The 20,379-nt window shown below is 39.3% G+C and overlaps 1 protein-coding gene across 2 annotated transcripts in view; it reads right to left on the reverse strand.

Moving 5' to 3' along the window:
- Nucleotides 1–20,379, reverse strand: part of MAGI3 (membrane associated guanylate kinase, WW and PDZ domain containing 3) — a 251,234-nt gene that overhangs the window by 113,090 nt on the left and 117,765 nt on the right. For both annotated transcript variants that reach the window (XM_060201858.1, XM_060201859.1), the window contains exon 2: nucleotides 5,612–5,728. In XM_060201858.1, the coding sequence (XP_060057841.1) occupies nucleotides 5,612–5,728 (117 nt within the window). The remainder of the gene's footprint in view (nucleotides 1–5,611; nucleotides 5,729–20,379) is intronic.

The following is a 20,379-nucleotide window of genomic DNA, read 5'->3' on the forward strand; positions in this document are numbered from 1 at the left end:
AAAGACAAGGGTTGCAATTCTGAAAATCAGACGAGGTAGATTTGTAGGAGGAAAATTCATAAAGAAGTCATATTTAAAAACAATCAACCCAAGAGGTAGAACAGTGGATAAAGCATTGGATACTTGGGGCCAGGCAACACAGGGAGTTAAGCGTACATGATATGAAGCATAAGGACTAGTATTAGAATTCCCCAGTTGCAAGGGGGGGGTCATTTCACAAGTGGTTAAGCAGGTCTGCAGGTGTCTATCTTTCTCTCCCCTTTTCTGTCTTTGCCTCCTCTCTCAATTTCTCTCTGTCCTATCCAACAACAACAGCAGTAACAACAAGGGCAACAAAAACGGGAAAAATGGCCTCCAGCAGCATAGCACTCATAGTGTAGGCACCAAGCCCCAGCAATAACCTTGGAGGCAAAAAAAAAAAAAAAAAAAAAAAGCATTAGACTCTCAAGCATGAGGTCCCAGATTCAATCCCCAGCATTGCTTGTGGTGGAGTGATGGTCTGGTTCGTCCTCTTTCTTATTAATTAATTAATTAATTAATTAGAAAAACAAAGTTATAATTAGGGCAGTTGCATAATGACAGACTGCAGGATTTGCATGTGTAAGGTCTTGAGTTCAATACTCTGTGCCAAGAGTAATGCTCTGGTTCTCTCTCATAAATAAATATCTTTTTAAAATAGTGTCAATGGTTGGATATGTAGTGGTAAAGCAGAATCTTTATATTTATAAGCCCTGGGTTCAATCCCATAAGAAAGAGAAAAGTGGAGGCTCAGTGATGCAATGGGTAGCATATTGGATTTTTTTTTTTTAAGTACACATCTGATTCTCATCCATTTGTAGTTTACCTTCCAAAAGATGGACTAAATGAAAACACAAAACCAAAACTAGTTTATACCATACTAAGTAGTCTAAACTTAGGAGGCTGGGCGGTGGTGTACCAGGTTAAGCGCACACAGTGCAAAGCACAAGGACCCGTGCGTTCAGGATCTCAGTTTGAGCCCCCAGCTCCCCACCTGCAGGGGGGTGGCTTCATAAGCAGTGAAACAGGACTGTAGGTGTCTTTCTCTCCTCTCTGTCTTCCCTTCCTTTATTTCTCTCTGTCCTATCTAACGACAACAGCAACAATGGAAAATAAATTACCCTAGGAGTAGTGGATTCATAGTGTAGGCACTGAGCGCCAGCAATAACCCTGGAGGCAAAAAAAAAAAAAGAGTCTAAACTTACAGTTCAACTTTTGAAAGGTAAGCTACAATGAACTGTGGAGACCTGGGGGTGGAGAGCAGAGGATGTGGCTTGAAGTGGGAAAAGGAATAACCAGGTGTCTGAGCATCTAGCTGAGGCAAATAGTTTGCATTTATGTTCTTACTGCAGTGCTAGTAACACCTACATGAAATGTATTTTGTGGTTCACATGTATATGACTCTAAGAATAACTTGCCCAAGCAAGGAAATGGGTAAAATATAAAGACCAAGAACTTGGGAGACTTCTGGAGGCAGGGCTACAAAGCAGCAGCAACTGTGTTTCTCTACTCTCCTCTCCCAGGTCAACTAGGAATACCAAAGGAGATCATCTAGAACCGCAAAAAGACAGGACTAGAATGACTTCAGGAACTCACCAAATCACTGGTGAGTGCAAATACATGTGGCTGATGGACAGAGAGGAGCCTAGGGAGAGATTAAGTGGCTGGTAACAGTCTGGCACTTTACCAGTTCAGACACCACCTCTAGTCTGTTTCACCAACAAAAAGACAGCTGAAGGAAGGAGAAGATTCCCCTAAGACTCACCAAATACAACGGTGAGTCTTCATTGCTACTGCCCTCAGAAGCTGGAGCAGCAGAGGGGAGGCCCTGTTGCTGACACCAGGGGACAGAGAACTAGTCAGGAAACAGGAGAAAATCTATACCTTGGTGGCCTAGTGGTAGGTTTGTGAGAGTCTCTTTGCATAACCACTGCATTATCTCTCCCCCACCCTGCTTTATCTCTTAGTTAGGAGTGAGGGATTAAGCTAAGAAGCCTACATATAGTTAAAAAGCCTTCAGGCTCCTATAGCCTACAGGGAAGAAAAAGAACAAAAGAGGCTTTTAAACCATTGTGCTCCAACTCAGGAATTAAAATATGGAAATAACTGTCAATTTCCACAACTGTGAACCCTTTAATTATCTTACTGAGACACAAGTCAATCCAGGCAAGAGTGATCAGTAATTTGAAAAGTACTGAGAAAAGGACCTCATAACATACTATGTAAAATGATTAAACAATAAGAAGAAATATTAGAGAAATGAGCCAGAACAAGAGTCCAGCTAAAAGCACCCCAAAGGTTGAAGCACAAAATAATGAGATCAACAACCAAACACTACTTAAGGAAATAATGACAGAAATTGAACCACTTTATCTCACCAGAAACAAAAATCAACTCCAAATGGATCAAAGACCTAGATGTCAGACCAGAAACAATCAAATACTTAGAGGAAAACATTGGTAAAACACTTTCCCACCTACACCTCAAGGACCTCTTTGATGAATCAAACCCAATTGCAAGGAAGACTAAAGCAGAAACAAACCAATGGGACTACATCAAATTGAAAAGCTTCTGCACATCCAAAGAAACTATTAAACAAACAGAGAGAGACCCCTCACAGAATGGGAGAAGATCTTCACATGCCATACATCAGACAAGAAACTAATCACCAAAATATATAAAGAGCTCAGCAAACTTAGCACCAAAAAAGCAAATGACCCCATCCAAAAATGGGCAGAGGATATGAACAAAACATTCAGCTCAGAGGAGATCCAAAAGGCTAACAAACATATGAAAAACAGCTGTAGGTCACTGACTGTCAGAGAAATGCAAATTAAGACAACACTAAGATACCACCTCACTCCTGTAAGAATGGCATACAAAATATCTAGGAATAAACCTAACCAAAGAAATGAGACTTTATACTTAAAATTATGAGTCACTACTCAAAGAAACTGAAAAATAGACAAAGAAGTGGAAAGATATTCCAAGTTCATGGGTTGAGAGAATTAACATCACCAAAATGAATATACTACCCAGAGTCATCTACAAACTTAATGCCATCCCCATCAAGATCTAAACCACATTTTCAGGAGAACAGAACAAATGCTACAAATCTTTATCTGGAACCAGAAAAGACCTAGAATTGCCAAAACAATCTCGAGAAGAAAGAACTGAACTGGCAGCATCACACTCCCAGATCTCAAATTGCATTACAGGGCCATTGCCATCAAAATTGCTTGCTATTGGAACATGAATACACACACTGACCAGTGGAATAGAATTGAGAGCCCAGAAGTAAGCCCCCACACCTATGGGCATCTAATGTTTGATAAAGGTGCCCAGACTATTAAATGGGGAAAGCAGAGTCTCTTCAACAAATGGTGTTGGAAAAAAATGGGTTGAAACATGCAGAAGAATGAAACTGAACCACTCTATTTCACCAAATACAAAAGTAAATTCCAAGTGGATCAAGGACTTAGATGTTAGACCAGAAAGTATTCGATACTTAGAGGAAAATATTGGAAGAACTCTTTTCTGCATAAATTTTAAAGACATCTTCAATGAAACGAATCAAATTCAAAGAAGACTAAGGCAAGCATAAACCTATGGAACTACATCAAATTAAAAAGCTTCTGCACAGCAAAAGAAACCACTACCCAAACCAAGAGACCCCTCACAGAATGGGAGAAGATCTTTACATGCCATACATCAGATAAGAGTTTAATAACCAACATATATAAAGAGCTTGCCAGACTCAACAACAAGACAACAAATAACCCCATCCAAAAATGGGGGGAGGACTTGGACAGAATATTCACCACAGAAGAGATCCAGAAGGCCGAGAAACACATGAAAAAATGCTCCAAGTCTCTGATTGTCAGAGAAATGCAAATCAAGACAACAATGAGATACCACTTCACTCCTGTGAGAATGTCACACATCAGTAAAGGTAACAGCAGCAAATGCTGGAGAGGGTGTGGGGTCAAATGAAACCTCCTACACTGCTGGTGGGAATGTAACTGGTCCAACCTCTGTGGAGAACAGTCTGGAGAACTCTCACAAGGCTAGAAATGGACCTACCCTATGACCCTGCAATTCCTTTCCTGGGGATATATCCTGAGGAACCCAACACACTCAACCAAAAAGATCTGTGTTCACATCTGTTCTTAGCAGCACAATTTGTAATAGCCAAAACCTAGAAGCAACCCAGCTGTCCAACAACAGATGAGTTGCTGAGCAAGTTGTGGTATATATACACAATGGAATACTACTCTGCTATTAAAAATGGTGACTTCACCATTTTCAGCCGATCTTGGATGGACCTTGAAAAATTCATGTTAAGTGAAATAAGTCAGAAACAGAAGGATGGATGATCTCACTCTCAGGCAGAAGTTGAAAAACAAGATCAGAAGAGAAAACACAGGTAGGACCTGAACTGGAATTGGCATGTTGCACCAAAGTAAAAGACTATGGGGTGGGTAGGGGGGGAGAATACAGGTCCAAAAAGGATGACAGAGAACCTAGTGGGGGTTGTATTGTTATATGAAGAACTGGTAAATGTTATGCATGTACAAACTATTCTATTTATTATTGAATGTAAAGCATAAATTCCCCAATAAAGAAATAAAAAAAAAAAAAAAAAAACCAAGAACATAAAGGAGCTCAGTAGTGGTGAACCTGGTTAAGTACACATGTTATCATGTCCAAGTACCTGGATTTAAGCCCCTGTTCCCCACCTGTAGGAGGGTTGCTGCATGAATGGTGAAGCAGGACTACAGGTCTCTCTCCCTGTTTCCTTCTCTCTCCGAGCATCTCAATTTCTGTCTTTATCAAATAAAGGAACCATCTTAAAAAAAGAATTTAAAGTTCATTTTACCTAGTTATGTTACTGAAATTAAAACACTAATTCCAGAGTCTTTAAAAAGTAGTAGTATCCATAAGGAGTTACAAGTATATTGAAGAGGAAAATAAGCCAGAATGTCCCTTAAAATCCTTCCTTCTATTATTTACTGCTTTTGATTCCTTCCTTGACCTGCACTTAATCTGTCAAAACTTAAGAACAAGATTTCTTGCTGTCTAGCAAAATTAAATTAAAAAACACCATTACAATAACTACATTCTATGAGAACAATCAACACTGGAATAGCTACATCATCATCTAAATAAAAATTCTAAAAAGCTTACCACAAAAAAAGGTACTGGTTGCTTTTTTCCTTTTTACCATTATGAAAAGAACAAAATGTCTTTTTCTTTATGTAAATAGCATTTAGATTTAAAAAAATTCTTACTGCATAGGTTTTAGAAACTGACTTAACAGGGATAAACCTCAGTTACATGTCAATATATATTAACTTTGTAAAGTCTAGTGGCTTTGTTAAAAGCCACAGCAGAGAAATGTCTGGCTTTTATACTTTCAAAAACATCATCTTAAGTTTTCTCAGCATTTTTCTCCATATCCGATTTGTCTCATTTTAGTGCCCCCCCCCCCCCACTTTACAATTTTATATGAGATACTTCACTGAATTCTTTCTAGGCATTTTACTAGTTAAGTAATGAATTTTCTGCTTTACTTCTCTGTTTCCATACTTACATGGAATGGTTCTCAAGTAGAGATTATCTCTGATCACTTGCTGCAGTTTGTGGTCAATTGATCCTTTCTGGAACTGAAGACTCAGGTAATGTCGTAAATCTTTATTGATGACTTTGCCTACAAAACACACACAGGAGACAAAACATTAGCTATTAGCTCTCCAGTTAAACATTAATGGTAGTAACTGAATATCCTTAAACAGTGTAAAGAAATCACAATATTTATCTAAGATGAAGATATAATTAAAACGTATAAAATATAATGTGTGTATAATTTTATAGGGTGGGGGGAGAAAGATATAGATTAGAGATTACAGCAAATATGTAAGGTAATTTCATTCAGTTCCCTTCCTTTAAATACCAGTATATTTACTATGGCTTCCAAATTCTTTTTTTCTTTTTTCTTTTTTTTTTTAGGGTTTGCTGACCTTTTTTTCTTTATTGGGAAAATTAATGGTTTACAGTTGATAATAAAATACAGGAGTTGGTACATGTGTGACATTTCTCAGTTTTCCACATAACAAAAACACTCTAAACAACCAACCTCGCCCATCCCCCAGGGCCTCCTCTGCCATCATGTTCCAGGACCAAAACCCACCCCCGGGGTCCTTTGGTGAAATGCACCAGTTTGCTTTATTCTTTTTCTTTCTCCACCCCCCCCCTTTTTTTTTCTTCTTAGAGCACTGCTCAGATTTGGCTTATGGTGGCGGTGCGAGAGATTGAACCTGGGACTTGGCATGGGAGCCCATTTGCATAACCATTATACTATCTACCCCTGGCCCCAATTTGCTGATTTACTAATGTTTGTGGTTTTCGAATTAAAAACCAAGCCCATGGGCTCCCTCCATTTGCCTTTATGATTCAGGTCTCTTACGATGAACCCTAAGGCCAGAGGGTTCCAGAAAGCCTCCCCACAAAGCCAGGAGTTTTAAATAACTCCTGATACCTGACAGTCCATTAACCCACAGCCACCAAGGCCTCAGGATTCAAGGGGCTAATGCAGCCTTGCAGACATGTGCCTTCCCCTCCCCCAAATCAGTCCCCAGAAAAGGGAGAATGAGCTCCCAGACTGGACATAGGTTCTGGCTGAGCAAGATGCACCTCCAGGAGTGTGAGGGCTTCCCTTGGCCTAGATGCCATGCCTGGGTCCCCACTTGAATGTCTGCCATCTTCCCGGACACCTGGGAAAAATAGGCTTCCAAATTCTTTTTTAATTTTAATTTTAATTTTTTTACCAGAGCACCTCAGATGGTGGTACAGGGGACTAAACCTGGGATTTTGGAGCCTCAGCCATGAGAGTCGCTTTGCATAAGCATTATGCTATCTAGCCCTGACCCCAAATTCTTATAAGCCTCTACCCCTAACCTAACTCCATCAAGTTTCAAATTCATTCACATATATTTAGAACTCACATAATCATCTCAAATTCCAAATAGCCAAAACTGAACCTTCATTCCACCCTCTGTTAATGTTTTTCTCTTTTCTACTGAATAGCACCACCAATGCAGAAGAACAAAGCCCAGAGCATCCTCATGCTTTTTTTTTTTCCTTTTCATTTTTATTCCCCACATCTAGTACATTATCTATTTTTGTCAGTTCTTCCTCCAAAGCATATCCCATACTGTCCATTTCTCTCCCTTTGCACAGCTAGTATTCTATTTAAGGCAACATCATTTCTCATCTAGAATTCTAAAACATCTTTTTAAAAATATTTAATTTGTGGTCCAGGAGTTGGCGCAGTGGATAAAACATTGGACTCTCAAGCAGGAGGTCCCAAGTTCAATCCCTGGCAGCACATGTACCAGAGTGATGGCTGGTTCTTTCTCTCCTCCTGTCTTTCTCATAAATAAATAAATAAATAAATTTAAAAATATTTAATTTATTTATTCATTAGCTAGAGGCAAAGAATATTTCATATTTGTGACACTTCCACCCTGCAGGTAGGGAGTGAAGAACTTGAGCCTAGGTCTTTGCACGTGGTCACGTGCAGTCAACCTGGTAATCAGCCTCCCTACATATACTGCTCCCATTCACACAGAAGCCAGTCATTAAAAATATAACTCAGATAATCAGTCACGAGTCTGTAGCCACTCAATGACTTCATATCATACTTGAAGTAGAATCTACATGGAACAGGTCCTAGAAGGCTCTACATGTTTCAGATCTGGCCTCCAACACAACTTTATTCATTCTTTTCCTCTCTTTAAACTCACATGAAGCACAAGGCTGGACAAGTCCTACTTCAGAACCCCTGTCTTTTCCAACACTGGCCATATATTTTCTAAGTGTTTGATTCTTGGACTCAATGAATAAATAAGGGAGTAAATACTTTCTTATTTGTGAAGAAAGTGTAAGATAAAAAGAAGAATATGAGAGTGGGTGAAGAAAATAATAAACAGAAAAATAGGGGATAGTAGAAATCTGATTGCAGGGAATTTATATTATTAAAACGAAAAAGTTATCCAAACAGTGTTTATTAGACAAGACTTCAGATAATTTGAAAAGAGGAATGTTAAAATGAAACAGATTATCTAACTGATTAAGAAATGATAAGCTGGTTTGTTCTTTATATTATTTGGAACAGAAAAGTTATAACAAGGTTCCTACAAATGAGTACTTTTTAAAAAATAATTATTCTATATAGGCCATTTCTAATCCTCTTTTGTCTTTTTCTCATATGTGCAAATAAATATAACCTACATGAAAGGGCATTACTGTAAGCAGAAAATCAATGTTTCTAAAGTTTAGAGATAATATTTAGGTACTAAAAGTTCCAGTTTTGCCTTTCCTGATACAAACACTAAGGAAAAGGATATGATCAAATGAGAAAACCTGAAAGATATTTACAGGAATAGCACAGAAGAACTCCTACTCGCAAAAGTTGCTTCCACAGAGTGCTTATGAATCACCATATCCAAGTTCAGTTTGGATGGGATCATACTGATGTTACCCACATACCCAACTTCGGCAAACAAAAATATGTGTTCATCTCAATTGATACCTTCTCTAAGTTTATGTGGGCTACAGCTCAGATGGGAGAAAACTCAGAAAAGCTTATAAGCCATATGCTCTCCTGTTTTGTTGTAATAGGCTTACCTCTTCAACTTAAAACTGATAATTGGAATGCTTTTACCAGCAAACAATTTAAAGATTTTTGTTCCCTCTGGAACATTACTCATACTACAGGCATTCCGTATAATCCACAGGGACAAGGCATTGTCAAGAGGGCCCATCAAACTCTTAAGGCTCAATTAAATAAAGAAAAGGGGAAATGTACCTCCCCCCAATATCCAGCTGGCAAAAGCCTTAACAACGTTAAGTCTCTTTAATATTTACAAAAACTCGGACCAACCTCCTATTATTCTTCATTGGCAAACACCACCCACCCTCCCAGCTATTAAAGTCAAGTGGAAAGACCCACTTGATAAAATTTGGAAAGGACCTGACTCCCTGTTGACTATGGGGAGAGGTTTCGCATGCATTTTTTCCACAAAATTACTCCAAACCTGTTTGGGTTCCTGCCCGCCATGTCCGGCAATACCCACATGATGGTGCTGATACTGAAGAACAAGAAACACAGCAAGAGGACTAGCTGCAAGAGGACTGGCTGCAGGATGCACCCCAGGATCCATAATACAACATGGTAGAATCTAAAAAATCTGATTCACAGAACTCTTCCTCGCCCCCCACCCCCGAATGTATTATGCTATGACTGGCCAGTTGTATTTTGTAAGTGAGTGAGAAAAAAAAAATTGAGTGAATTGAGTGTCCAAAATTTTTTGTATGACCCATTGTGCTCAGAGTACTCTGAAAGTTAACTGACTTTATATAAAATGGCTGGATGCAGCCATGGTTTCTGGAGACGTCCAGAAACAGTCCAAAAATTGTTTATTCCTCTTTTTGATTTCTTTTTTAAGTCTTGGTATAAATATGAAATGTTTAGTCTTAAACTGTGAGTAAAGATGGTTCAACTATGACAGTAGATCTAAATTCGCGTTTGAAACGATATGTCTTAGTTACGAGTTTTTTTCCTGTGTGTTATAAACTATATGTTTAATATGCATGTTTCATGTTTAGTAAACATTAACTTAACAGTTAAAGTGTAATTTTGAAGCTACATTCTTACCAGGAGAGGTAAAATCAATTCATTAAAGTAACTGAGTGTTTAAGGTAAAACTCTAAATACTCAATGTGACAATTCATCATCTCCTAAGTTAAAATACAAATTCTCTATACAGGACATTTTTGGAGGGCCCCCAAAAATGTCCTGTAAGCTATCTTGTGGAAATTAATCCACAACAAATTTGGCATCAATCGGACACTGTAAATGTAGAAAAAAAAATTGTCACTAAAATGTGTTAACTCTCTAGTAACCTGAGTTTGCTTAAAAGCCAAATGTAAAAATAGTTAAGAATCAATATATGTAACTTAAATTTGGTATGAAAATTTTGCTATACAGAGACTGCTACATGAGGTCACATAAAATGACCTTTACACGAAATTATAAAGATACCTAAACCAATTATAATCATTGAGTTATCAATTATAGTAAACTTCTAATTTGTTACAAAGTTTTTTCATAAGTAATTGACTACAGCTATGATAAGCCTTCGCATGAAGAAGCATCTGCTCATATAGAATCCCCAGAAATCCATCTTGGACCCTTGACCTCTGACATCACCCACAATTACAGCCATCCCCCTGAAACCCATGATGTGACCTGACACGTTCTGGAGAACCTGATTCACAGACTCCAAAGGACAAGACTTTCCTACTGCCTTTCTCTCACCCATCGGTGTCTGCTCTTCCTGCTTCTGTTTCGCCCATCATGTTTTGGCGGTTCCAGGTCACTCTCTACAGAGAAGAAAAGTTCCAGTGGCTTTCCTCCTCCATCAAGATAGACGTGTGGCACTTATTTCCTGGCCATTGACATTGGACTGATGCTTCTATCGGACTTGCTGGACACTCCCTTTATACTGCTGGACTTCTCAAGGAATGACTGTAACAGTTCATAGAACTTTCCGCCAGCTGACTCGGGACTTTGCAATGCCAGATCACCCCTCTAGCCCCTCGGCTTATCAGGCCCCCACTCCTCCACCCATCAGGCAACCCTCCTCTCAGCCTACCAGACCTATCCTCAGTCTCACTCTGTCCCTTGCTACTCTTACTTATTCCTCCCTGTCTTGTGCTAGTTCTTTGAAGACACTTACATACTATCATTCTGCTTTCTTCCCAACAGGTTTCTGTTCACCCCTACACTGCTATTCCCCTGACAGAGATGAAGCCTTTTACAGACACTGACCCAGTTACATATGGTCATTAAGTAAGAGGGAGATGTTGGGGAATTGTGAGGATGTGGTTGAGCTTGGAAGGGCTTGAGCCTGAGGGGTGTGTCAATCCTGTTAGTCTCTCCCTACGGAGAGGTTGAGCAAGGAGGGACAGTAGAACCCCAAAAGGTGTGCCTCTTATCAGTCTCCCTGCCTCACAAAGTGCCCCACACTCCTGATACTATGGCAAATAGTTAAAAAGAAAAGGGGAGATGTTGGGTAGTATGCCAGCCATCCCCCCCCCCCCCGGCTTCTGTCTCTAATCCTAGCACTGGTATGCCTGTGTGGGATTGGTTTGATCCCACTCAAAGATGTGGTCTATTTACATAAATCACTTTTACATTTACATAAAGCACCACCCTCCCTCCAGGGCATTGGTGGTTCAGTGGTAGAATTCTCACCTGCTCCGCCCCCTCTCCTTGTCACACCCTGATTTTCCACCACTCCCGTTTTGGTCCACCCTCTCTATGTCACATACTGTTTCCACCCTATTTGGAGAGTATAAATACAGCTGCTCTTCTGATTAAAGACACTTGGAAATTGATTTCCGGCTCCGAGAGTTCTAGAGTGTATCTCCTGCGAAGCTAGTGCGGCACGAGTTCCTGATCCCCCTCTCCCACGCAGCAGCCTAGATCGGCTCCAGTTGAGTTCTCTCCAACACAGAGAGCACTTGCTCAGGAAGAAGCACCCTCAGGCTATCCCAGCACTTATACAGTAACACGTGTGCCACTACTCAGTCCTACTTTACCCATTATTTTAGAAGGAAAGAGATGTGTTTTCCTCTGAAATTATTTAATATAACCAGCTTAGCACAAGTAATGCACCTCCCCACTAGATCTAGACTTAGAATAGCAGTATATTTTGCTGCTCCCTCCATCTTCTAAGTCCTATAGCAGTAAGAGAAAGCCCCCTTAAAGTGGGGGAAAAAACACATAAACTTAATTCCTTGGTTCAAGTTAAGGTAATCTCTAAAAATAAATCAGACAAAGATCAAATGCTTGTGAAACCATCAATAGAATTTGAACAAGACTTTCCTAAGTAATCAGTATCAACAGACTTTATAGTAAAATCTATCCCAAAACATATAGTTATTTTTAAAAGATTATGTACAGTTGTTAAGCACAAAAGTTTATCAGCTTATCTAAGGTTCAGTGCCTTGATTTGTTTTTAGATTTTGTTCCAGTATCTAACACACAGAATGAGGAAAAGTAGCCTTACTTAGTATTTTTAATATTTTTATTTGACTTTCTCCATGCCTCAAAAATATTAAATTTTAAGAGACAATATTCACTTATTGACCAAATGCAGTGTTACTTGGTGATCTACATACAACTTTATCTTAAAGTATGCTTCTGAAACAATGAAATATATTTTGAATCCATCAAAATGCTAGCTAATAACTTTTGAGAAGTAAATTTTAGTTTATATACCTGTTTCTCAAATTCTGCTCTTAATATTTTAATGTATTCACAAAATAAAATCTGACTATCCTAAAATAGAAAACAAATCTAATTGATCATCCAAATCCAGTTCCTAGCACCACTAGAAATATGAATATAGACCAAGAAAAAAATGTATGAATGAGAAAATAGGAAATAAAGAACACTAAACTCTAGAACTATCATTTTAGAATCATTATCACTTTATATACATTATTTTATATACTATGTTTTCTTTACTTTTCATGAAGTCCTTTGAGGCAGGTGTAACTATATTTCCTATTTTACAAATAGGAAACTGAGGTTAATTAAGTTAACCAAGGTTACATCAAGCAGCAGGCCAGGTATATAAACCTAGCCAATCTGGCTCTAGAACCTATACTGTAAGTCAAAAAAAAAAAGAAGGGGATATAAAAAGTGATCCATTCTGAATTGGGGAGACATAACAACAGTAGCGCACCAGACTGCCATACCTGAGGCCTGAAGGGGACTCGATTTGTTCCCCAACACCACCATATGCCAGAACTGAGCAATGCTCTGGTTTTTTTCTCTCATTAACATAAATCTTTTGTTGTAAGTTACAACAAAGAAGAGGAAAGAAAAGAAAGGTGGGTCTCTCAATTTTCAAAGGTTTTATTTGATAGAATCAGGTAGATTTAGTACCTAAAGAAAAAGTGTTTTCAGAGTGCTATCCTGAGGCTATTTACAATGTTTTCTTCGTGACACTCATGTCGGGAATCATTAGCAAACCTGTCATAATGTCAGATAACCAGTGACTGGTTGGCACACCAATATCTGAATCATAGTATTAATGTTTCATCCTTTTGACAAGAGGGTACAAAGTCATCTATTGTGCTCTTTCATTTTCCCTGAAACAGAATAACTGGGTTCAGTAGTCTTGGCAAATCAAAGTTATATGCTTCAATAGAATGTCCAAGGTTTGAGATGGAAGATCTGTTATTGATGTTTCATTATAACATCTGATAAGGAATACAAATGTGCTAAGTCAGAAGTCTGAACATAAAATAAAATGCCTCCAAGAGAATCCAGACTGTATTTTTAAAGAAGCATCGTTATGTAAACAATCTCAACCTCTGAGTTCAGGCAATTGGTTGATATAATTAAGTGTTATTAAATGATGCCCAACTTAAAAAAAATTATTGAATAGAGACAGAGAGAAACTGAGAGGGATGATGGTGGTAGAAAGGGAGAGAGACAGAGGGACATCTATAGCACTGCCTCACCACTTATGAAGCTTTCCCGCTTCAAGTGGGGACCGGGGGCTTGAGCTCGGGTCCTTAAGTACTGTAATGTGTGTGTTCAACAAGGTGCACCACCAACCAGTCCCACATTAACTGTTATTAAGCAATTAAAATAGCTTACTTTTCTGATAGTAATATATACTATATATTACTATTTAGTAATACCAATCTTTAGAAACTTTCTAAAGTGGATAGTAAGAAGTTCTAAAACTATACTACTGGGGCTGCATGGTGACACCCCAGCATAAGTACACACATTACCATGAACAAGGACCCAGGTTCGAGCCCCCGCATCCCATCTGCAGGGAAACAGATCTGCAGGTGTCTCTCACTCTTGCCCCCAACCATCTCAATTTCTCTCTGTCCTATTTAATAGTAAGAAAGATAGATAAATAAAAACTACACTACAGGGGGTTGGGCAGTAATGCAGCAGATTAAGCACACATGGTACAAAGCGCAAGGACAGGCTCAAGGATTTGAGCTACTGGCTTCCCACCTGCAGGGGGATCGCTTCACAAGCAGTGAAACAGGTCTGCAGGTGTCTTTCTCTCCCCCTCTCTGTCTTCCCCTCCTCTCCCAATTTCTCTTTGTCCTGTCCAACAAAAACAACAACTGCTATAACAACAAGGGCAACAAAATGGGGAAAATGGCTTCCAGGAGCAGTGGCTTCGTAGTGCAGGCACCGAGCCCCAGCAATAACCCTGGAGGCATAAATAAATAAATAAATAAATAAATAAAACTACACTACATATCAGAAGTGATCTAACTCCAGGAAGAATCAACATTTATTACATAAAATAACTGAAGTATTTTCCATTTTCTCTCTAGTATCTATATTTAAATAGTAATACATATTAATGATATTTAAATTATCCTTACAAAATGATTATAATAATGTCAAATTTTTCAGAGTTGAGTGGTGGCACACCTGATTGAGCATATTCATCACACTGCATGCAAGGGACCCTGTTCAAGCTCCTGGTCCCCACCTGAAGAGCGGAAGCTTTACAAATGGTGAAGCAGAGCTGCAGATCTCTCTCTTTCACCCTCTCTTCCCCTCTTTCCCTTGTTCTCTTTCTCTTTCCCTTCCTTCTTCCCTATCCTCCCATTCTACCTCAATTTCTAACTGTTCCATCAAGTCAAAAAAGAAAGAGGATGGGGAGGGGATGACAGCTGGGAGTCACAGGCACTGAACCCCAGTGATAACCCTAGTGGCAATAAATAAAAAAACAAGTCAAAATTTTTAAATATTTTGTAACTACTAATAAATGGTCATTTCTAATTATGGAGTGATTTCATGCATATGTGGGATATAGAAAACTGAAACACTTGAGCATGAAAAAGAAAAAATATATATATATACATGTATTCCACATCTATGACCTTGGAAGAACTATGGTGGTTACCATTGGTGGGGGTGGGGCACAGAACTTTGGTGGTGGGAGTGGTGTGGAATTATACTTCTACTATCTTATAATCTTGTAGATCACTATTAAATCACTAATAAATAATAAAAGGTAAATGGTAATTTCTTTGCTTATCTTCACTAAAAAATCTTTCCCCAACTCACCTTAACCATAAGAATGAGTGAAAAAGAACCTTTCAGAAAATGTCAACATAAATGAAACTGTCAGAAGATCTCCAGTCTCCCACTTCCCATTATTGGATTATAATAAATCTATATCCATAAATAATGCTAAAGGGACTTACTATAAATTCAGACATGAATTAATTAGAACTAAGAACCACATGATAGAAACACAATCAGTGATACTAAATGGTTTTGTCTAGCATGTTGGTGCTAATTCTAGGTTCACGGACTAGAGAGTCTTTTTGGAAGCATGGCAGTCAGTGTAAGTCATTTATAAAAAGCTATTTCTTCAACACAGAATGCAATGAGCAGAAATAACCAAAAACAGAAGGAAGAAAAAGTTCATCTCTGCCCATGCAAATGTCAATCACAGAGAATACAAGACAATTTGGACCATACTGCAAAAAATGCCAGACACTGACATACAACACTAGCTCATAAGCACAGCACTCAGAGTACATAAGGATCTCACCTACACCTCCAGTTTACAAGAGCTATAGAAGAACATGATGGGAGTAAAAGAGGTACTCACTGGGATATACAATGATAGTAGGCCTGCCTATTGCAAATTACAGATGATAATGACTTTGGAATGCTAGGTGGAATGCTAGGTGTTGATCTACAAAGAAAAGGGTGAATAAACTGCTGCTTCCAATTCCTAGGAGCAGGAAACAGAAAATTTCAGAGAAAAGGTAACAACACTCTTGAAATAGCTGCCCTTGGCTCTAATTCGTTCATCCTTCTTTATACTTCCTTGGATATCCAAACAGCTATAGAGAGGATATTCGCCTCTACATTAAGCCAGAGAGCTCAAGTGCTAACAGTACAAACCAAGTGATAGCCAGAAAAAGTAGGTCAAAAAATATTGATAGGATTTAAGTAGAGAAGTAACAAGATTAGACTAGAAGTCACAAAAAAGGTCACTTGGAGAGTTTACCACTTTGCGATATGTGTAGTCCAGGTTAGAGCCTGGTCTCCAGTTCTGGTGTTTGGTTGGTCTCGGCCTCTCTTTCTCTCTCTCTCTCTCTCTCTCTCTCTTTCTAAAAAATAAACAGACTGGCATGTTAAAAAGAAAAAAAGTGACTTTGTGTTGAGAATAAATTTGGGAGGAGGCAAACTGCATCTTTGAGATGCAGTTAAAAAGTGAGGGTAATTATTCAAATGACAGGTGATTCAGATTAGTAAAGGTAATGAAAAAAATATGAAGTTTCACTACATCTAGACCACATATATTAAGAGTTTTTCTATATCAAATTTTCTCCTTAAAAGAGGGAACTTCTTCTCAATGCAACCTGTACCACCTTGGCATGTGTCTAGAGACTTCAGGCGTGGAATGTCAACCCTTCAGCTTCATTACTCTGGTGAAACCTTTCCTAGCTCCTAGGACTCCTTAATTCCATTCTGGGTGGTGTACTTCTTAACAAAACCTCAAAATCTAGATATAGACCAGGGTCCATGAGATAGGGCATATGCATATATATCCATAAGCTAGGGGGAAAATGTATACCTTAAAGAAAAAGTACACAACAGTCTGTAGTGACTCAATAAATGAAGCAAGCAAGCAGAAAGACCTAAAAAAGACACCGTAAAGTACGTAATGAAATAGTCCCCCCCCCCCAGGGTTATTGCTGGGCTCAGTGCCTGCACCATGAATCCACCGCTCCTGGAGGCCATTTTCCGCCCCTTTCTGTTGCCCTTGTTGTTGCAGCCTCGTTGTGGTTATTATTATTGCCATTGTTGATGTTGTTCATTGTTGGATAGGACAGAGAGAAATGGAGAGAGGAGAGGAAGACAGAGAGGGGGAGAGAAAGATAGACACCTGCAGACCTGCTTCACCGCCTGTGAAGCGACTCCCCTGCAGGTGGGGAGCCGGGGGCTTGAACCGGGATCCTTACGCTGGTCCCTGCGCTTTGCGCCACATGCGCTTAACCTACTGCGCCACTGCCCAACCCCCATGAAATAGTTTTTACTTAAACCTAGATCCCCTCTCCTCACCTACCTCCTATTACATGTCCCTCAATCTCTCCAAAGCTAACCTTATTGGACAAAGTAACAACTACAAAACTTAATAAGGGCAAGAGATTGGTATACTTTAATGATGATTCTTTATTCACCACCAGCCACCTGATCACCTGGGGCACTAGTCAGGGAATCCTGGGATTCCCACACAGACATGATGGGCCTAGACCTCTAACACATCCCTTCTCCACTGTCACTGGTCATCACCATCAGGAACAACATAATGGACCCTTTTGTGGGCCCCTAGAGGACCTTGCCCTCAATGTGGATCAACAATGGTAGGGAATGTTCTATTCTACTAAGAGAGGTTGGACAACGTACTCTACCTACTACCCGAGAAAAATGGTTCTGAAATTAGTGCAGCCTGGTATGTTCCTAGCCATGACCACAGAATATGAGCTCAGACCTACAGAGATGCAGAGGATATATAGTCTCATGTTTGGACTATGGGCCCCAGATCAAATCAATGGGGTTTACAGCTAACATTATATATATATATCCTTTCCTCATATTTGGGAGTTATTCTCTTCCCTGATACAGCTTTCCAGTCCTTTTTCCAACTATGACAACATGTCCCCAGAAAATAACCTGGGTCCACCAGCATATAGCTGTCAGGCTCAGGCAAAAACTAGTAAAGTCACGGACCCCTTAGAATATACCTAAAATAGACCTACTAGCTTTTTCTAAAACAGAGACCCCCAAATCTTCATCTGCAATATTCTTGCCTTTAGGTTTATGATTAGTCAACAATTTGCTCTGCTTTATATCTTAACTCTTTTGACGCCACATGGTTCCAGATGCTACCATGATGCCAACTTGACTTCCCTGAGCAGATGACCCCTTAATGTGTCCTGAAGCCCCACCTCATCAGATCCCTGCCCCATTAGGGAAAAAGAGAGACAGGTTGGGAGTATGGATTGAACTGCTAACACCCATGTTCAGCAGGGAAGCAATTACAGAAGCCAGATCTTCCACTTTCTGCATCCCATAATGATCCTGGGTCCATACTCCCAGAGGGATAAAGAATGGGAAAGCTATCAAGGGAGAGGACAGGATACAGAATTCTGGTGGTGGGAACTGTGTGGAATTGCACCCCTCTTATCCTATGGTCTTGTCAATATTTCCATTTTATAAATAAATTTTTTTTAAAAAGAGGGAGCTTCTGTATACATGAACCTTTCACAAAGTCCCAGGTTACTGAACAATCTATAAATTATTTTGACAAATAAAAAAAAATACTGTCTAGAGAATACAAATTAGCCTGAACTAACAACTGTTTCAAGAGATACTCTGACACAACTGCTATGAGATAGAAGAAAGGGAAAACAAAAAAAACAAAAGGGTTTAATGATTCTTTTGGGTGTTACTTCACAAGGGAATGTGAGCAGAAGTCTATCAAACAATTTTTCAGCAATCACTTGAAAGTGATTCATCCCCTGCTTAGGTTATGAAATCACGAGTATAGGCTAACAAGAAGGGGAAAAGGGACTGATGGGACCTTCTAATTGTACTTTTGGCTGGGACAGCATTGTCCAGATTTAAATAGTATAATCGCAAACAATTTACATGGAAGGGTGGAAGAGAAGATTATCTGGGAAACTGTGTGAGATGACTCACACAGTGTAGACAAAATACCAAAGCCATAAACTGAAGAGTTTGAGCAAATTTTTACAGGAGATAGTGGGAAATACAGTATTTCTAAACTTCCTTTTAAATATACAAATAAATAAATTACATTATAGGAAGACTTTTATATTCTCTAAATGTTTCAATTCATACTACTTAGTCAAAATGTTTTTTTAAGTGTATTTTAAAAATTATGAGACAAGGGGACAGGCAGTAACCCAACTGAGTGAGTACACACATTACCATGCACAAAGACCTGGGTATATATAAGCCCTTAGTCCCCACCTGTGGGGAGTGGGGGGAGCTTCACAGTGATGAAGCAAGTACTGCAAGCATCTCATTGTCTCTCTCCCTATCTTCCCCCTTCCCTCTCAATTAAAGGGAGGGGGGATGGCTACCAGGAGTGGTATATTTACATGCAGGCAAACCCCCAGTGATAACACTGGTGGCAATAAAAAATATATAGATAGATAGATATAGATGAGAGAGACAACAACTACAGGATCTCTTCATATTTGTATTTAAGTGATATTGTGAATAGGATTAATAAACCTTAGTAAGATTTTTAAAAGGATAATGCAGGAAAAGAGACAAAAAGGCTACTCCAGGTTTTACCTCGAATTTAACTTTTCCTTAAAAAAAGAAATAGAAGGGAGTCGGGCTGTAGTGCAGCAGGTTAAGCGCAGGTGGCGCAACGCACAAGGACCGGCATGAGGATCCTGGTTCGAACCCAGGCTCCCCACCTGCAGGGGAGTGACTTCACAGGCGGTGAAGCAGGTCTGCAGGTGTCTTTCTCTCCTCCTCTCTGTCTTCCCCTCCTCTCTCCATTTCTCTCTGTCCTACCCAACAACGACAACAACAATAATAACTACAACAATAAAACAACAAGGGCAACAAAAGGGAATAAATAAATAAAATAAATATTTAAAAAAAATTTCTAAAAAAAAAAAAAAAGAAACAGAAGACCAAGAGATGCTCAGGAAGTAAAGTGAATGTTTAACCAAGCCTGAGGCCCTAGGTTTTATGTATAGCATCACAAGAATGGGAGGGGGGAATAGCTCACTTATGGTAGGGTGAAGCAGGTCTGCAGGTGTCTTTCTCTCCCCCTCTTTATTTTTCCCTCCTCTCTCAATTTCCCTCTGTCCTATCCAAAAAATAAGAAAAAAAAATATGAAGGGGCCAGGCAGTGGCACACCTGGTTAAGTGCACTCATTTCAGTGCACAAGGACCCAGGTTCAAAGCCCCTGGTTGCCACCTGAAGGGAGAAAGCTTCATGCATGGTGAAGCAGGGTTGCAGGTGTCTCTCTGCCTCTTTCCTTCTCTATCTCCCACTCCCCTCTCAATTTCTCTGTCTCTATCCAGTAATAAATAATAAAGTAAATGAAAAATTAAAGAAAAAACATTTAAAAAATAGCCACAGGAACAGTGGATTTGTAGTGCAGGCACTGAGGCCCACCCTGGAGGCAAAATAAATAAATAAATAAATAAAAAATGTTAAACTATAG

Source organism: Erinaceus europaeus, chromosome 11 (genome assembly GCF_950295315.1).
Source record: "Erinaceus europaeus chromosome 11, mEriEur2.1, whole genome shotgun sequence".
Classification (NCBI taxonomy): Eukaryota; Metazoa; Chordata; class Mammalia; order Eulipotyphla; family Erinaceidae; genus Erinaceus; species Erinaceus europaeus.